This window comes from Xenopus tropicalis, chromosome 4, assembly GCF_000004195.4.
Source record: "Xenopus tropicalis strain Nigerian chromosome 4, UCB_Xtro_10.0, whole genome shotgun sequence".
Classification (NCBI taxonomy): domain Eukaryota; kingdom Metazoa; phylum Chordata; class Amphibia; order Anura; family Pipidae; genus Xenopus; species Xenopus tropicalis.
Window position 1 is genome coordinate 121,579,041 of NC_030680.2, and position 18,759 is coordinate 121,597,799.

At 40.2% G+C, this 18,759-nt stretch overlaps 1 protein-coding gene across 1 annotated transcript in view; it reads left to right on the top strand.

Annotated features, from left to right (window-relative positions):
* The window catches only part of grap2 (GRB2 related adaptor protein 2), a 59,016-nt gene that overhangs the window by 25,326 nt on the left and 14,931 nt on the right, over positions 1-18,759 (top strand). The window contains exon 2 of the mRNA XM_002933747.3: positions 4,970-5,055. Coding sequence (XP_002933793.1) covers positions 4,978-5,055 — 78 coding nt within the window. The 5' untranslated portion in view covers positions 4,970-4,977. The remainder of the gene's footprint in view (positions 1-4,969; positions 5,056-18,759) is intronic.

Here is an 18,759-nt window from a genome sequence, read left to right on the forward strand (position 1 = left end):
ATCCTGGGAAAGGGGGTTGCATGTAACGCATGCTCTAAGCCCAAACTAGCCTGGTAATAATACAACTATTAAGCCAAACAAGTGTTACAGTCCATTGGTCTGAAACACAAAGCCGGGCGAGAAGGTACAGGCACCCAAGGCAAGGGCACTTGCTCACCCGCCCCACCTACTAGTCTAGGGTGAACTGACTGCAGTTTGATTTAAATGCAATCAGTGCTGCCCTGCAACATGTATTTATTATATGTGTCACTGATTTTTTTTTTTTCCACTGTTTTCTATGCTTATGTTGGTGTTGGGGGATTTACGGAATCCACAGGTGGTGGGCTGCAAATTATCTTGGCTGCTTGCATAGCTTGGTGCTTGGGGCATTTTATTAAAGGGGCAGTTCTACATTTCATTGCCGGGACAAACTTGCATTTTTCTCTATCTGCCTGCCAATTTAAAGGAATGAGGATAATGAGTTCTATTTTTACCAATAGTGGTTTAAAACCTTACTTGCTGTGCAGAAGCTGAGCAGCAAGTGTTGCATGTAAAGATGAAGTGTTAGGAAGCGTTAGAAACTAAAAGGTGTTTTCGACAAAAAGGAGTTATACAAGAAACACTGAAACTTTGTGGTTCAATATTAAGTAACCGATATCTGGATGATTATTAGTGGACTTGTCAGTGCCCCTCAGTAACGTAGTAGCATGTAAAGCTAGTACCCAGGGTTGTTACCTTTTCCCCATGGACCAGTGTAGGCTTTTGCTGAGAACAGATTGTAAGCTCTTTGGGGCAGGGCCCTCTTCACCTCTTGTGTCGGTTATTGATTGCTTTATATGTTACTCTGTATGTCCAATGTATGAAACCAACTTACTGTACAGCGCTGCGGAATATGTTGGCACTTTATAAATAAATGTTAATAATAATAATAACAGTTGTCATGGCCACAAGTGCATTGAACCAGAACTGACTTTATTTCAGGCTTCTCAGTATGCAGAGCAGGACAGACTGGAGTAAACCAACCAGGAAACTTGCACAGCATATCTCTCCCTGAAGCCTCCAAGTGTCACACACCTGTCTCTCTACAGCTCCTCTTTAAGGCCACTACCCTAATCTAACACACTCACAATCCCTATCTGGTGTCCAATCACCATTGGGGCTCTACCCCAAATACTGACTCCTCGTGGGGACTCAAGCTGTCCTTACTAGCTAACCTGTCTAACTCTCGTTTTTAGAACAAGCTAGTTATCATCTTCTATCTCTCTATCTATCCTAGCAAGGTTTGGATGGCCAACCTAGTTTAACTAAGTGACATCTGTCTGAAGATCTTATTAGGCCGAAAGAAGAAGCTCACAGCTAATACACTTCCTTATATAGGCACACAGGTAGACTTGGTGCCACCTGCTGGCTGTCCCTGCACATAGCTCAACTATTTACACTAATAAAATGAATTCTGTATTTTACAGGAAGAGTGCTGTACCTTGTTGTGCCTTGTTAGCAATAGATCAAAAACAGAAAATATAGAGTAGGTGAAATATTCTATTGACTAATTAAGTGGATTCAAAATTGAAAGCCCCCTAGAGCCAGACAATATCGGCCGCTGAAATCGGCCCGAAAAACAATTGTTATGTCAGTGCACCTAGTTGTGAGACAAGTGTCATAAAACTTCAGTCCCTGTTAAGGTCACACTGCAAAGCATTAGTTTTGGACTGGGGTGTCGAAAACTTTTAGTGGAACTCATTAATGTCAAAAAGTGAAAATATTATTTGTGTGCTATTTATATAATTATCGTTTTAACTAAAGCTGGCAATACAAGATGAAAAGTGTCATGTATTTTTCCCACAGCCATACCTCAGCACCCATGTTCTGCCCTTGCTGCACACTTGGACCAATACACCACTACTATTTCACCAGACAAAGGAATTTCCACATTTCAGTACTAACACTGCATACAAGATAGGAAGCATTTAGGCACATTCATGACTTGGAAGAAAGGAGCACAAGGTAGAGAAAATCCTTCCATTGTAGATAAGCTCTGAGCTCTTATTTTTTGAGCAAAAGTCTTACAAGACAAACTACAACACTAACTACACTAACATTCTTTACAACTGACAACTCCCCTTCCTATTTTACTGTTCCCAATTCAACCACTGTTCAACATTAAAAGTAGCCATATAGTGGGTGATAAGAACTCTCGACTCGACTTCTAGGCTGAGCTGCCAACTTATTGGACTATGTATGGGGCCTGATAGGGCAAAAATCACCAGATGTCAATTGTCCAGATTTGATTTTCCCATCAGGAGGTCCGCGCAAACTCACTGATGTGGCCCTTTAGGCTGATGCCACACCAGGCGTAGGGCTGATTTTTTCGGCAAGCGGAAAAACGCTTGCCGAAAATTCAGCCCTACGCCTGCTACTTTTGCCTGCACCCGAATGAATGAGATACGCTCGGGTGCAGGCACATGTAGCCAATATACGCACGAAAACGCGAGAGAATGCAAAGTCCCATTCATTCGGGTGCAGGCACAAGTAGCAGGCGTAGGGTTGAATTTTCGGCAAGCGTTTTTCCGCTTGACGAAAAAATCAGCCCTACGCCTGGTGTGGCATCAGCCTTACTTGCATTTTACTATGATCCGTTTGTTGGCCTATCAGCCCATCTTTGCCCAGATCAAGGTGGGGAAAAATCCACTTGTTTGGTGACCTTGCCAAAGGAGCAGATTTTTAGGCTTATAAAGCAAGCTTTCCAACACACGTAGAAGAAATAATAAAGGTCAGTTAAACGAATTTCAAAAACTATTCTACTTATATTGGATTTATAAAAGCATATTCAGTGCTAAGAGTATTCCGTGAAGTTCTAGGTTTTTTAAACATAAGGATCCCTAAGAATAAACAAGAGATCAGAATGAAGTCATCTAAACAAAAAAGCCAAAAGGCAGGTACAACTGATTCACATCCACCATCATGGACAGGAGACCATTGGCCCAAAATCTGCTGACTGTTGGTTCACGTAAGCTTGCCCATGAATGTGACAAGTCCTCTCTATAAATAAATACATATAAAGGCACAATTTCTTCTTCTCCTTCTATGCTTGTCTACACGCCTTAGTAAACTATCACAACTGACTAGCGATGGGCGAAATAATTCAGCAGGCATGGATTTTGCCATTGGCGAATTATTTTGTGAAAAAATTATCTTGCACGTAAAAAAATTACGCAAGCCGAAAAAAATTACGCACACAACAAATTTGCGAATTTTCCGGCGAAATGGGACAGATTCGCTCATCACTAGAATTGACATTTATTTGGTTCATATCATAGAAGTGTAGTTTACCTTGAATTATTTCATGCAGCCTTTGCTTCATTATGGTGGAAACACAGCAGTGCAAGTAAATATATCTGTGTTTTTATTACATAAAAGTGCACATTAGATTTTAACTACAGTGTTTATATTTAGATTGTACAATTTACAGTAACGGAAATATTTTAGTTTTTTCAGTGCAAGATTAAACAGCTTTGCGGTAGAGGTTACAAGACTAATTAAGGAAAGCATTGATGTAATAATAAACTGTATATTAGTACAAACTGTAGATGTTTGATAACAATGATAAACAAGGCAATTTCATACAAGCTCATTCTATGAACTGATATTTCTTGAATAGTCTTTATGTAAATGTAATAAGTTAAAAAAACACAGACAATTTATAGCAGGCGAGAATTAAAGGGTTAGCAAGAAAAGCGGGAGAGTAATCCTAAAGTCAGCACTATTAAAGGGAGGATATTGTGTAAAAAACAAGTATGTGGCAGTTCATTATACTCTTCTAAAAATATAAGGAATATGCTGAGAGAAGTTGTGTTTTGGGCTGATTTATTGAGGATTTATCTAAAAACCCTACTAGTTCCACCCATTTGTTCTACTTCCTGCTTCCTCCATTCCCAGGGGAGCTGGTACACTACACAGCGCTGTAGGATAGGAACCAATCAGCAGCTCAATTGACCTGATAGGGAACTGAAGCCTGTATTTTCTTGTGTGAATGCATAGCTGTGATTGGTTATTCACTCCTACTGTGCAGGGACCTTTAGGAGACACACACCCCTCATTAGAAACACAGGGACCATAGCAGATTTATGGGGAACTCTAATAAAAGGGGTCATTTTTAAAGCTAATGATCATTTTAGGCCAAATATATAATATTTATAATAATTTATGGCATATATTATTCATATATTATTCATTATTGCCTAAAAGACTGAGGGGGGTTTAGTTATACTATATGTGTCTTCTTTAAGTTCAAACTTGGGTTCAAGTTTTTGTGGGCAACCTAGTGCTAGGTGGGGGAGATTATACATGTCCAACTGTAAGTCCACTTGACTAATGTAGGTTTAGTAGGCACCTACAAGAGCTATTAGAGGCAGTAATGGGTGCATCAAAGACATGTGACTCTTCTGGGCACCAGGGAGCCAACCAGATCTAAAAGACTCATCAGGGCTGAAGATTTTCTATAGAGCCAATTTATCTGCCATAAACATTGGTTATACACAGGCACTTCCAAATTACCAGTAAATGCAAAAAGTTTGCCCCTTCCTCTCCACAGCTTGGGCAATTGGAGGTTTCCAAGAGGTTTACTTTACTTACAGGGATCAGTCATATCTCTGGGAAGTTAGTAAATGCTTTGGATAGGAGTTTCCCCATGTTTTCTCAAGAGTTCAGTATGGTTCAGAAACATCACAGGGAAATTGTGCATATTCCCATAATATTTATTTGTCACATTTGTAGATTCTGGTTTCTCAGTTCTATTACAGTTCTTTATGCTAAACAAACACGATTATGACAACAACTAAAATATTACACTGCACACTGCTAGGTCTGTGCTACTCCAGTATCTTTGGATAATGTCAGAACGTCATCTAATTGCTAATTACAGTTTGAAATGATGTGTATGTCAGTACAAATTGTGTAACTCTTGACAATCTCCAATCTTGTTCTCTCACAGAATAGAGGATGGAAGCCCAGGCAATGTACGAGTTTAATGCCTCTGGGGAAGATGAACTGAGCTTCAAAAAAGGAGACGTGCTAAAGGTATCTTCGTTAGTAATAAATGAATATTAACTCCATTAATTCCATTGTGTTACATCCACAAAAGCCGAACTTTGCATTTCAATTCATTTTATACTTTTTCGATAAAGCTTTTGACTTGGGTGCATAGGGTTTGCTTTTAGTCTGTTGGATCTGTGTAGTAAGTATATATTACGCCAGCACCTTCACCGCTGTTTGAATGTGAATATGTGCGAATAGCTATCTGTGATCTTAGATGTTTTTCATGTGTACCCATCACCATGGTAGAATTTCCTATGACTTCCTCTTTAGAATTTGGCACCAATTGTGCTGCATTACATGCACAGATAGAACACATCAATCTTATTATTAGTTTGCAATATCTGCAGTTATTATGGATCAATATATCTACAGCAGCTATACGGGCGTATTGATAGAACATTAGGCATGCAATTTGCTCCTCATCCAGTAACCCACAGAAACAAAATAAATCAGCGGACAGAAAAGAAAAATATCTTTACACAACCTATGGCAATCCATCAGATGCAGCTGTTACTTTAACAGCCACTGTTCTTTTCTTCCGAGCCCGTGAGTGTGATGCTATTGTGTTTTTGTGACCAGTCATTGGTATTTTTTGGTTGCTGTGGGTTACTGGACCTGCAGCAATGTTTGCAACCATTCGATTACATTAACCACATATATTTTACTTATCTCAGTAGATAGCAATTCTTTATGCAGAGCGATATCGTTTACTGCATTATTCTTATAATAAAGGGCATTCTACCAAGTCCACATTGTGACAATACATGAAAATGTGCGATGCTAAAATTAAGCAATATTACAAAATGTCTATCCTGTTTTGAGAGATCCTATATTTTACTTGGACTATATAAAGCCCAGGACGTTTAGTTGCTGGCACAATGTCACTTTGCCGCTGGCTTTTTTAAGCAAATGTATGTTTTGCAGGTCTAATCAGGTAACCATCTGCAGGGTATGGGAGGGCTGAGGTTTTGTATACAAGTGTGCGGCTTTAATTTGGTCTGTGAGTAATACAGCAGCTGTAGAATGACTAAGCCTCTGCACAGTATCAAAGAGCAGCTCTGCTTCACTTGCAGGAAGCTATACAGATGCATCACGTAGTATAACCACTGCAGATGCAGCAGAGGGAGGGTGCGCATGTAAAAAGAGACAGACAGGATCATTGCTCTTTTAGTCATTGACCTTCTAGCCACATAGGTGATTCTTCACTACAGAGACAGAATATTACTTCACACACACTAAAACACATTCAAGCCCTATAAGTGATATGTACTGATAAGGTGCTCATACACGGGAACATTCGCTCGCTTGGCGAGGTCGCCAAACATACAGGGTTAGCAAACCCAATAGCTTTAAACTCTACACTTCCTTATTTCACTGTTACTGGGCAGATGCCTATGTATCTATTTTGCTATTAGCATAGATCATATTATTGTTTTTTGTGTCTTAAACCACTTACATAGTTACATAGTTACATAGTTATATAGTTACATAGGGTTGAAAAAAGACCATTGTCCATCAAGTTCAACCCATCCGAGTAAACCCAGCACACAACCTATACTAACCAATCTATACACTCACATACATAAACTATATATATACAACCAGTAATACTAACTGTAGATATTAGTATCACAATAGCCTTGGATATTCTGCTTGTTCAAAAACTCATCCAGGCCCCTCTTAAAGGCATTAACAGAGTCTGCCATTACCACATCACTAGGAAGGGCATTCCACAGCCTCACTGCCCTCACTGTAATATAGTGTTTAGCAGGGGTGAATATTCCTCTTTGGCTGCATCTGTTGAACAAGGTGGATGTTCCACTGACCCTGGGATCAACAGGGCCTCAGAAGTGTTCTCCCAAGAAGGACCAGTACCTCTGGTGATGTCTGTAGTAACCTGCTTGTATAGACATTTTGGTTAATGGCATTCTTGCTGTTTTGCCATTAATTGATGATGATATTCCTGTTCCTGTTGTGTGCTTCCTGTTAAGCTGAAAGCAAGCATGGAGCAGGCCAGATCTACCTGCCATGTTCTAATAAATATATCAAAAGTTCCAGTGTGTATCTGTACCTGAACTAACACAGCAGAAGTATTAACCCACTGCTAGCCAGCAGTTTATTACAGTGGCGACGAGGATTTGTGTATTTGGACTCAGAAACAGACTCAGCTGCAGAGCAAACAGGCTGCACAGGCTGCAGGATTTCTTCTCTGCACAGTGAGTAACTTGCTACAATGTCTGCCATTGGGAAAGTCCCAGAGTTTTCAGAATCTGCTGAAGAATTTGAGTCTTATTTGGAAAGATTTGAGAGATGGCTGTCTGCAAATGCTGTTAGTCAGGAAAAGAAAGCAGATATTTTACTTGCTACACTGCCAGCAAAAACCTACAGTCTCCTTAAAACTCTTATAGCTCCTGCAAAGGCCACTGAATTGTCCTATGAGAGAATTACAGAGACCCTCTCTCAGCATTATAAACCCCAGCCTATCATCATTGCTGAACGCTTTAGATTTTATAGGAGAAATCACAACATGGGGGAAAGCCTTGCAGACTATATTTTGGATTTAAAACGGCTATCTGCCTCCTGTGAATTTGGTACATTCCTGGATCAGGCTTTGCGAGATAAGTTTGTATGTGGCCTCCATGATGAGTTCTACCTGCATAAGCTGCTAAATGAAGCAAATCTCACTTTCAAGTCTGCTTGTAACATTGCCTTGGCCATAGAATTAACCAGAAGTGACTCTCAGCAATTCAAAGAGCAAAATAGTTCTTCATTTACAGATATCCCTAAAATAACTACAGAGTCTAAACCCATTTCACCAAATTCACCACAGCCGCCTACAGTGTCAGTTACAGGTGAGCAGGCATTTCAGACACAAAGGGTCAAACCCTGCTACCGCTGTGGGGGCCTGCATCAGCAACTGAACTGCAGATTTAAATCAGAAACCTGTAGAAATTGTGGAAAGTTAGGCCACATTGCTCGTGTCTGCAGAAGCAAACTAGGCAGGGCCAGGGCGCAATATGTGACTAATTGTGACAGCCAGGAAAGTGACTGCACAGACTTGAATACAGTCAATACTACACATGGGGGAGATGATGGCATTCATATTAAGCTGGAAATTGATGGGCATCCAGTAAACATGTTACTTGACACAGGTGCATCTGTATCACTAATATCAGAGTTTGTTTACAAGAACTGTTTAGGTGGAATTGCACTGCAGAACTCACTTTTACATCTCACTTCTTATACTGGAGAGAAGATTCCTGTACTTGGTGAGATTCTAGCACCAGTCACATATGAAGGTCAGTCAATTACATTGCCTTTAGTGGTTGTGAAGGGCGACAGGCCCACCCTTTTGGGCAGAAATTGGTTGAAGCACCTAAAGCTGAATTGGGCTAAAATATTTACTATCAAACAAACTGAAGCTACCTTTCACAAAAATCTGGAACAGATCCTGAGTAAACATGACTCCCTCTTTAAGGAAGAATTTGGCAGTATTAAGGGGCTAAAGGCAACTATCACTGTAAATTCAGATGCAAAGCCCATTTTTCATAAGCCACGTCCCTTGCCATATGCTCTTAAAGAACCTGTGGAGAAAGAACTAGAAAGAATGGAACATTATGGTATTGTGTCACGTGTCAAATACAGCAGCTGGGCTGCCCCAATTGTAGTGGTCCCAAAAAAGGACAAAACTATTAGACTTTGTGGTGACTACAAGGTCACTGTCAATCGCTGTATTGAACCAGAACCCTACCCACTACCAAATGTAGAGGACTTGTTTGCTACACTTGCTGGAGGTAAATACTTTAGCAAAATTGATTTATCAAATGCCTATCAACAGCTAGAGCTTGATCCGGATTCAAAGCCATTTCTTACCATCAACACACACAAGGGGTTGTTCCAATACCAGCGCTTACCATTTGGAGTATCTACAGCTCCAGCAATTTTTCAGCATGCAATGGATCAGATTCTTCAAGGAATTGATCATGTGGTCTGTTTTCTGGATGACATTTTAATTACAGGTTCAACGGTTGAAAAGCACTTGGCACTGTTAGATAAGGTGTTATCAAAATTAAAAGCATCTGGGGTGCGAGTAAAATTGTCCAAGTGTCACTTTCTCCAGGAGTCTGTAGAATACTTAGGATACCGCATAGATGCACAAGGTCTTCACCCAACAGAAACAAAGTTAACTGCTATTGTTAATGCACCTTCACCTTCAAATGTGTCTGAACTACGCTCCTTCTTAGGACTGCTAAATTACTATGGACGGTTCCTTCCAAATCTGTCAACATTATTACAACCCTTACATGAACTTTTGCAGAAAGATACCAAGTGGGCTTGGTCAGCCGAGTGTGAAAAAGCATTTCAGGATGCAAAGCAAAGACTAACCAACAGCAAGTGGCTAGCACACTATGACCCTAGTAAGCCACTCAGATTAGCATGTGATGCCTCACCCTACGGAGTTGGAGCAGTTATATCACATATACTGCCTAATGGAGAAGAACATCCAATTGCTTTTGCGTCTAGAACCCTAACACAAACAGAGCGCAACTATGCTCAAATAGAGCGGGAGGCACTAAGTATTATTTTTGGAGTAAAAAAAATTTCATAAATATCTTTATGGAAGGAAGTTTTCACTGGTCACTGATCACAAACCACTTCTGGCCATTCTTGGGCCAAAATCAGCAATTCCAACATTGGCAGCACTTTGAATGCAACGGTGGGCACTACTCCTATTGGCATATGACTATGATATTGTATATAGACGTTCTCAGGATCATGGGAATGCAGATGCTCTATCACGGCTTCCGTGCCCATATACAACAGATGTTCATGACGAAAGTGTCATTTTTCAAGTTTCATTTGCAGAGGAACTACCTATTTCTTGCAAAGATATTGCAGCTGCAACAAGTCGTGATCCTCTTCTTGCAAAAGTGTGGGACTTTACTTCCAAAGGCTGGCCGAACTACAGCTCTGACAAAATCCTTAAGCCATATTTTGAAAAGAGAGATGAGCTTTCCATAGATCAAGGTTGTTTATTGTGGGGGATACGGGTTGTCATTCCCCCAAAATATCGTCAGAGGCTCTTGCATGAACTTCACGAAGGCCATCCAGGTGTAAACAGGATGAAAGCACGAGCTCGTGGTTACCTGTGGTGGCCAGGCCTGGATCAAGATATAGAAATTTTTGTAAGTCAGTGTACTGCTTGTGCTTCTGTACAAAATCAGCCACCCACTGCACCCCTTCACCCATGGACATGGGCCACATCGCCGTGGGAAAGAATCCATATTGACTATGCCGAAATAAACCAGCAAACATTTCTTGTGGTTATAGACAGCTATTCCAAGTGGTTGGAGGTGTTACCCACTAAAACGAGTACAAGCGAGAAAACGATTACCTTGCTGCGTAATTTGTTTGCATCCTATGGTCTGCCAAAGGAATTGGTTTCGGATAATGGACCTCAGTTCACATCTCAGGAATTCCAGTACTTCTTGAAACAAAACGGTATCAGGCACAAATTAACTCCACCTTATCACCCAGCTTCAAATGGTGCTGCTGAACGGGCTGTTCAGACATTTAAAAAAGCCTGGATGAAACACTCAGTAGCCAGTGAGTCCGCTCGCACTACAGGAGAGTTGAGACTTTGCCGTTTTCTGTTTAATTATAGGAATACGCCACATTCAGTCACTGAAAGTACCCCAGCGGAACTGTTTTTAAAGAGGCACCTCCGAAGCAGGTTGGATTTGCTTAAACCCTCTTTAGCTGATACAGTGGAGAAACATCAGAAGCAACAAGTCAAAGCACATAATAGCTCCAGACAAAGAATCAGAAACTTTTACCCAGGTGATAAGGTCTTGGTTCGAGATTTCCGCCACTCAGGGCGCCTTTGGTCTCCAGGGACCATTTGTCATAGAAGGGGTCCCCTGACGTATGAGGTTCAAATTGGTAATCGTCACATTCATGTCCATGTGGAGCATCTGGTTCCAGATAAGAGTGTGTCACCTGTACCTCCTTCATTTTCTACCATTGACTTTCAAGTACCTGTAGCGCCCTCACAGGAACCAGATGCCAACAATCCATCTAATCCAACCAGTGCTACAGCCTCTGAGGGTGAACGGAGGTATCCGATACGGGCACGCAAGCCTCCTGACAGACTGGACTTATAATGCCACTATGTTATTGTTAACTTGGACATTTCTGCCTTAAAATGTTTAGAACTGAGTTATAACTGTTGGTTACATATATATAATATATATATATTTTTGACATCTACTTTTTGCTAAAAAGGGAGGAATGTAGTAACCTGCTTGTATAGACATTTTGGTTAATGGCATTCTTGCTGTTTTGCCATTAATTGATGATGATATTCCTGTTCCTGTTGTGTGCTTCCTGTTAAGCTGAAAGCAAGCATGGAGCAGGCCAGATCTACCTGCCATGTTCTAATAAATATATCAAAAGTTCCAGTGTGTATCTGTACCTGAACTAACACAGCAGAAGTATTAACCCACTGCTAGCCAGCAGTTTATTACAATGTCAGGGAGCAGGGACCCCGTGAACGAGGAATATTGAGAGCAGGTTAGTTCTTGTTGTAGCACTTTCTAGGAAAGGGAGATAGTCCGCTTTAGTTTTCTGGCTCCAGCCAGGAGAGATAGCTGAGAGTATTCTCCTTTACAGGCTCGGCTGCCTTAGTGAAGGGACTGCAGTAGCAACAGGGATAGTCTTCTACCTGATTCAAGTCAGCTATAGGGATCTGGACCACTTAAGGTAGAAACCCTAAAGACATAAATCTACTTAACCCAGCTGGTCCTCCACATTGGCACACTATTTTGATTCTGCTGCATCTTGTGCCTTTTGATACCTGCCTTTTCATCTGCACTTTGTGAATACCAATAACCCTGCATTGCCTTGATTGTCTTGGACAATAAACAAATTCTGTTTGAGTTTGCTGCAAATAAAACTCCTGGCATTCTTCTTTTACATCATTATTATAACTGGTAGTGGGAGGTGTAGCATAACAACACCCTTCATCCCTTCTACATAGCCAAGGCCTATTCTTTGAAAAAGAGTCCAATGTACCCCATGCTCTACTCCAGTGATCCCCAACCAGTGGCTCATGAGTAACATGTTGCTCCCCAACCCCTTGGATGTTGCTCCCAGTCGCCTCAAAGCAGTCCAAAGAAGTCCATTTTTTGAATTTCTGCTAAGGAGGCAAGTTTTGGTTGCATAAAAACCAAGTATAATGCCAAAAAGAGCCTTCTGTAGGCTGCCAGTCCACATAGGGGCTGTTAAGTAGCCAATTATAGCTCTTATTGGCACCCCCAGTGACCTTTTTCATGGTTGTGTTGCTCCCCAACACTTTTTTCATTTAAATATGGCTCACAGGAATAAAAGGTTAGGGATCCCTGCTCTAACCTATCACTAGCTGGATTTGTCTGTACAGTATTACAGCCAAAAAGGGGTTACACTATAATGCTGTTGCCTATTGTAGCTTGCCCTAATAATATACAGTGCATTAACCTATTCTAAGCATCTTTACAATTGCTCTTTATTGTTTATATTGTTGAGTTTTTTTCATTATAGCAAAATCCATTTATTTATTTCCTGGTATTTATATAGTGCCAACACATTCTGCAGCCTTTACAGAGATTATACATCATGCAGTCCCTGCCCTACTGGAGCTTATAGTCAAAGGACCCTATCACATTCACACCCTATAGTCAATTTAATTAGGAGCCAGTTAACCTGCCTGTATGTTTTTGGAGTGTGGAAAGTTTACATATAGTAAACTGACAGCAGGAAAACATACAAACTCGAGTATATACGGTAATAAAAGTCTATGCACAATGTATGGAAGGCTCCAATAAATACCTCACTGGCACTGTGTGAGAGCCATCATTTACAGAAAATGATGAATGAAGAAATCAAAACCTCCAATATCTTATTCCATCATTAAATCAATCTAAGAGAACTGTTGTAAATGTGACAATACACCCTAAATTGGGTGGATACAATTTTAATGTTGGTTAAAGTGTATCAACGTCACTAATAGAATGGAAGTACCCACCAGTAATGCCCCAACATATAGTGGAAATCCCGAAGAGTAGAGGCTGTTATAGCAGCAAAGAGAGGACCAACGTTATATTAACACCTTGGTTAGCAAATGAGACACTTTGATTATGCAGTGTATGCAGGTTCTTGTACAATTATACTAATTAAGATGGTTTCTACACATATTTACTAAACCTGTGCTGGTTTCTTTCCATACACGTCAGCGGATCAGTGGGTAGCATTCCTGACTTGCTGGGGTTCTGTGTTCAGTTCTGGTTTGAAAAAATAAATAATGGAAATTGAAGAAGTACATAGAAAAGCACCCTGATCAAATTTTTAAGGTTTACTTTACTTACATTTGTACAGGTTGTGCAACATGCTTAAGGTAAAGTTAAACACACACAGTTGTAAAGCACATTAAATAGTGTCTGGTGCTGTCTATTAATAACGACATTACTCAGTAACTATTGAGTGGAGCTGTAAATGTATAAATCTATTCTGCATGATTATGCTTGATTAGCTTGATATTTTGTCACGCAGCAGAGATGTTACAAGCAGGCAAAGTTGCCCTTTAGAAGATGATGATGCAGCCAAAAACAATCCCTGCCGCATTGTAGGTAGCGCAGCCAGTTATAACTGGTCAGCTACACGGAGAGAAGTTTATTCTTTGCTGGAGACTGCTCTATAAGCCAAGCTAAATAACTAAACAGGAATAATTTCAAGAAGGGTAGGATGCAGAAATGCCCTCTGCATGATGGAATAAGATATTGGAGGTTTTGATTTCTTCATTCCTCATTTTCTGTAAATGATGGCTCTCACACAGTGCCAGTGAGCTATTTATTAGAGCCTTCCACACATTGTGCATAGAGTGTTATTAAGTGTAATTGTAATTTGGTCACCACATCATATTAGCTTTATATGCATATGGACTCTTATAGCCAGCTCCATGTTTTTTAAATAATACATTTATATTATAGCACGCCTCCAGCAGAATCCTGCATTGAAATCTGTTTTTTAAAAGAGCAAACAGATTTTTTTATATTTTATTTTGAAATGTGACTTGGGTCTAGACATGTTTCCCCGGTGCCCACAGCCATGTGAATTCTGTGCTGATAAACGTCAGTCTCTCTTTACTACTGCGCTGCAAATTTTAGTGATATCACTCCCCTTCCTTCCCCCCAGCAGCCAATCAGCAGAACAATGGGAAGGGTGCTAGATTGCAGCTCCCTGACACCTGTATTGCTAAATGTGATAGATATCAGAATAGCACTCGGTAGTTAAAATCAAAATCCAGTAGGAGCAAGGGTGCTGCCCACAAGTAGGCTCAAGCTGCAGCAGCCCGCAACTTACCAGGGACAGTAACAAGCCTCTCCTTGTAACTTTAAAAGCCAAAAATTTAAAATTTTAAATAGCAGAATGAAATAAACAGTGTAATTTAGTAATAAAAACTCATGACAGAATGGAATATACTTGGATATAATTGTCTCAGGGTTATTTTTCCTTCATTTATTAAAACAAGTTTAGTTTCTCCCTTATTCAGCCTATCTCAGCCAGAGAGTGCAACATCAAGCTGACAGATAATGGAAATTGCTACTTTTTCACCTCTTCATTACTAAACCAAAAGACACAGAGACACTGGCATTGCTGGAATTTGGGGACGTTCTGCTTCAGGATAATGTCTTATTTTTGTATTATGTTCTATAATTATCTGAGGCAAAGTGGAGAGGCTTTCATTTGGGGGGTTTCAGCTTTCTCTGGACCAACTAGCAGTTAGGCCCGTTCACATAAAGGTTGAACATAAAGGTTTTCCATTTCATCTACTGTGGTGCTAGGTATTTTGTTTTACTGTGTAACACCTGTTTGTCAGATAATCCCTACAATATGCATGTGACAATTATAATGGCAGGGGGCATCATTTATGTAATGGTTCTATGTACCACAGGGTCCAAGAGTGAAACTTGTACTGAAGTCTGATGGGCCTCATAACTGATACCAAATGAGAGCTATTCATCTGAAATTTGTAAACTTAAAGTATATTCCTCATAATTCATGAGCCATGTAGCCTACTGGTAGGCAGACAAAAAAATTATCTTTATTCCACTGTGCTAGGAATTGTGGGGATTCTCCCGAAACTGGGCTTTGATGACATGAGAACTTAGGGACTTATTTATAAACTGCTAAAGTAGGGTATATTTTATGTATCAAAGGGTGAAAACAGAGCTTGCCAGAGCTCACCAAAGGCAATTTCACATCTGTATTTTTACCTGAATAGTTATTAAAGGCTAAAAACAAGCTTTGATAAATATGTCCCTAAAAAATTTATTGAAAGGGTTATGATGAGCTCTTTGATATATATTCCCCATAGTCGGAGTCATGTTGAAGTTATTGCTGATAAAGTAGTGGAAATGTCATCAAAATATTGAAAACACTGATATAACAGCATTTGAACAGCTTCAATAAGAATAAAGGACAAGGAAAATGTAACTTACTGGGGTGTGCCAATTTGTTTAACAATTGTCACTATAATATAGAATGTACTGTATATGTGTTATTCTGGGCAGCCACAAGATACCCAGGACCTTGCAGAAGATGGGGTGCACAAAATAATTATTCCACGCACATCGCCATACTATACTATAAGGGCACCGCTCCAGGGTTTAAGGTCAGAAATCCTAACGGCGGGGTTGCCTAACAAATTGCCACCCTCTTTCTGTGACTTACAGTTTTATTGTCCTTTAAGTTGGTATAAACTCACTTGTTTCTGTATTTAACAATTGTGCTTAGGAAGTGGTTCTGTGTTTGATCCTGTTTTTGATCTAATGCAAGTTAATCAAACAAGCAAACAAGCCTCTGCCTGCAAGGGTTTCCCCCAGGAACTACATATGCTGGTAAAGCCCTGTTAGCACTGTGCATGGATATCTGGGGTTGATTTTTATATTTAGTTAGTAAGGAGCAGAGACAGACACAAAATCACACACACGTTTACTTATACTTCACACATTAAGCACTTAAACCTAATGCCAGTGGGCTGACATGTCTATTACTGTGGCTAAAGTGCGAGGTGCATTACACAGAGGCATAAGTGTACCCTGTCATTTATACCTACCATTAGCCAGGTGGTAAGTACAGGATTAATGTGCAAAACCTGCTTCGAGACATTAGCTATTGATTTCTAAGACTTTGGAACTTCTAGGGGTATTTTTGTGCCCCTAGAAATGGATGTGTGTAATCACCCTCAATCTCATTTACAGTGGCGTAACTATGTAGTGCCCCGCCCCACACAATAAAATCTTTGGAGGGGCCCAGCACATACAGCCAACCCTACCCAGACCCACTTCCTCTTCCTGCCCTTCTACCCGCTTGCGTACCCAGCACCCTAATCTCAGGTAGGAAAGCAGCTGGGGAGCAGGGATTTTTATATTATAGAGAAAGCAAAAGCAGACCCCACAGTCTGGACCCCTGTACCCTGGGCACCCTGCAACCCCTGGGGTCTGTTTCCTCTATAGTTACACCACTGCTCATTTACTATGTACTATGGGCTTTTATGCTTTTGATAATCCAGCTCTGACTGACAAGATGCCAAACTGGTTGATGGGATAGGAACTACAGTCATTTTCAGGTTCTATAACTATATGACCTGTTATCAAGGGTGCAACTATACAGAATAGTTGAAAGTATACCAATACCCATGTACACAAAGGTTAAGTTTGTTTGCTTTTTAAGGTGAAAATAAGAGGGGTTACCTGAAATGACTGCAGATGCGGATGATCAGAATGTACAGCTCCAAATTAGTACTTTAGCAAAAGCGAACAGATTAATATATAATTCTGTCACATGTGCCTTCTTTCTGTCTGTTGTAGACCCAAAGCCTTAAAGTTATATATTCTAATCCTGGCTCTCTAATGGTCACAAGACTTGGCCTTAGCCACAATGCTATCACATCAGAGTATAAATAATATATTCCTGCCTAGGGTGCATCACACATCTTTACCTTTTTGTGAAGTTTTTATAAAAAAAATTGTTGTAGCAGAGCTGAGCTAACTGGCCACACATTGCAGGCTTCAAGCTAATTGCACAGAGTGTGAAAGTAGAATTGGAAAACTACATGGGCACCGCTAATTGCATAAGTCCAACTCCCCACCATTGTCCTGTGGCCTGGAGCTCAGTGGGGAGAATGGGAGCCTTAGTTCTGTCCCAACTTTATCAACTTTACTTCTAAAAGATATATAAAACAGAGAGAATTGCAAGCAAGTGGTTCATCCCAAAAAATAGCAAAACAGTCATTCTGGTTTATATACTTAGCTTATTTAAAGAAGGTACAAGTGTCACTTGGGTTGGAACTGGCATTGTTCATCACTGTGCAGCAAACAACATACTAATATTGTGTATAGAACAGAATAACAAAGGGTAGATGGGTAAGGGGTAGAATTTATATTGAATACCTATCAAGGTGTGATGTAAGTGATAATAATAAGATTGGCAGATTGGAAATGAGTTAAAATTATTTTTTTAAATTTTAATATGAATATGATCTTAAACTTTACAAAACAGCAATTTCGGGAATATCAAACTGACCAATGGAAACTTTCAGTCCACCAGGATTGCAGGAAGATCTGCTTAAACAGCTTTCAATAGTAAGAAATCCAAGTCCAACTTGGGACTCCTCCAGTTACATGGGAGTAGGAGAAACAATAGGTTACCTGAAAGCAGTTCTAATGTGTAGCGCTGGCTCCTTCTGAAAGCTCAGACTCGGGCACAATGCACTGAGATGGCGCCTACACACCAATATTACAGCTAAAAATATACATTTGTTGGTTCAAGAATAACATTTTAAATGGCAGAGAGAATTATTTGCTATGTAAACAGTGTAATTTAGAAGTAAAAAGTGCACCATAAAAATCATGACAGAATCCCTTTAAAGGAAAAATATACCACCAGAATGAATACTTATATATATATATATATATATCAGTAAATATTGCCCTTTTACATCTTTTCCCTTGAGCCACCATTTAGTGATGGGCTGTGTGCTCCCTCAGAGATCAGCTGACAGGAAATAATGCAGCTCTAACTGTAACAGGAAGGAGTGTGGAAGAAAAAAAGGCAGAGCTCTGTCCATTAATTGGCTGGTGGGGCCTAGCAGTATGTGTGCTTTGATTTGTTTGTGTGCACTGTGAATCCTATGATCCCAGTTGGCGGCCCTTAATTCTTAAAGGAAAAGTAACACTGAAATTTTTAAGTAAAATATCTATTCTACGCTGCCCCAATAATTGCCCTATGCTGCAAACCATTTATTATTTTGAATGCTTTATTAGAAAATACCTGTTAAAACTTGGCTTCTGGTCATTTGAAAAAAGGGGATACGGCGATGCAGGGGAAGCATCAGGGGAAGCATCCACTATGTGACAATCGATTGATTGAGCCTAGCCTGACTCCTTCCTATACAGAAGCAAGGCTAGGCTCGATCAGTCGATCGTCACATAGTGGATGCTTCCCCTGATCCTTCCCCTGCATCGCCGTATCACGTTTTTTTAAATGACCAGAAGCCAAGTTTTAACAGGTATTTTTTAATAAAGCATTCAAAATAATAAATGGTGTCAGGATAGGGCAATTACTAGGGCAGCGTAGAATAGATTGTTT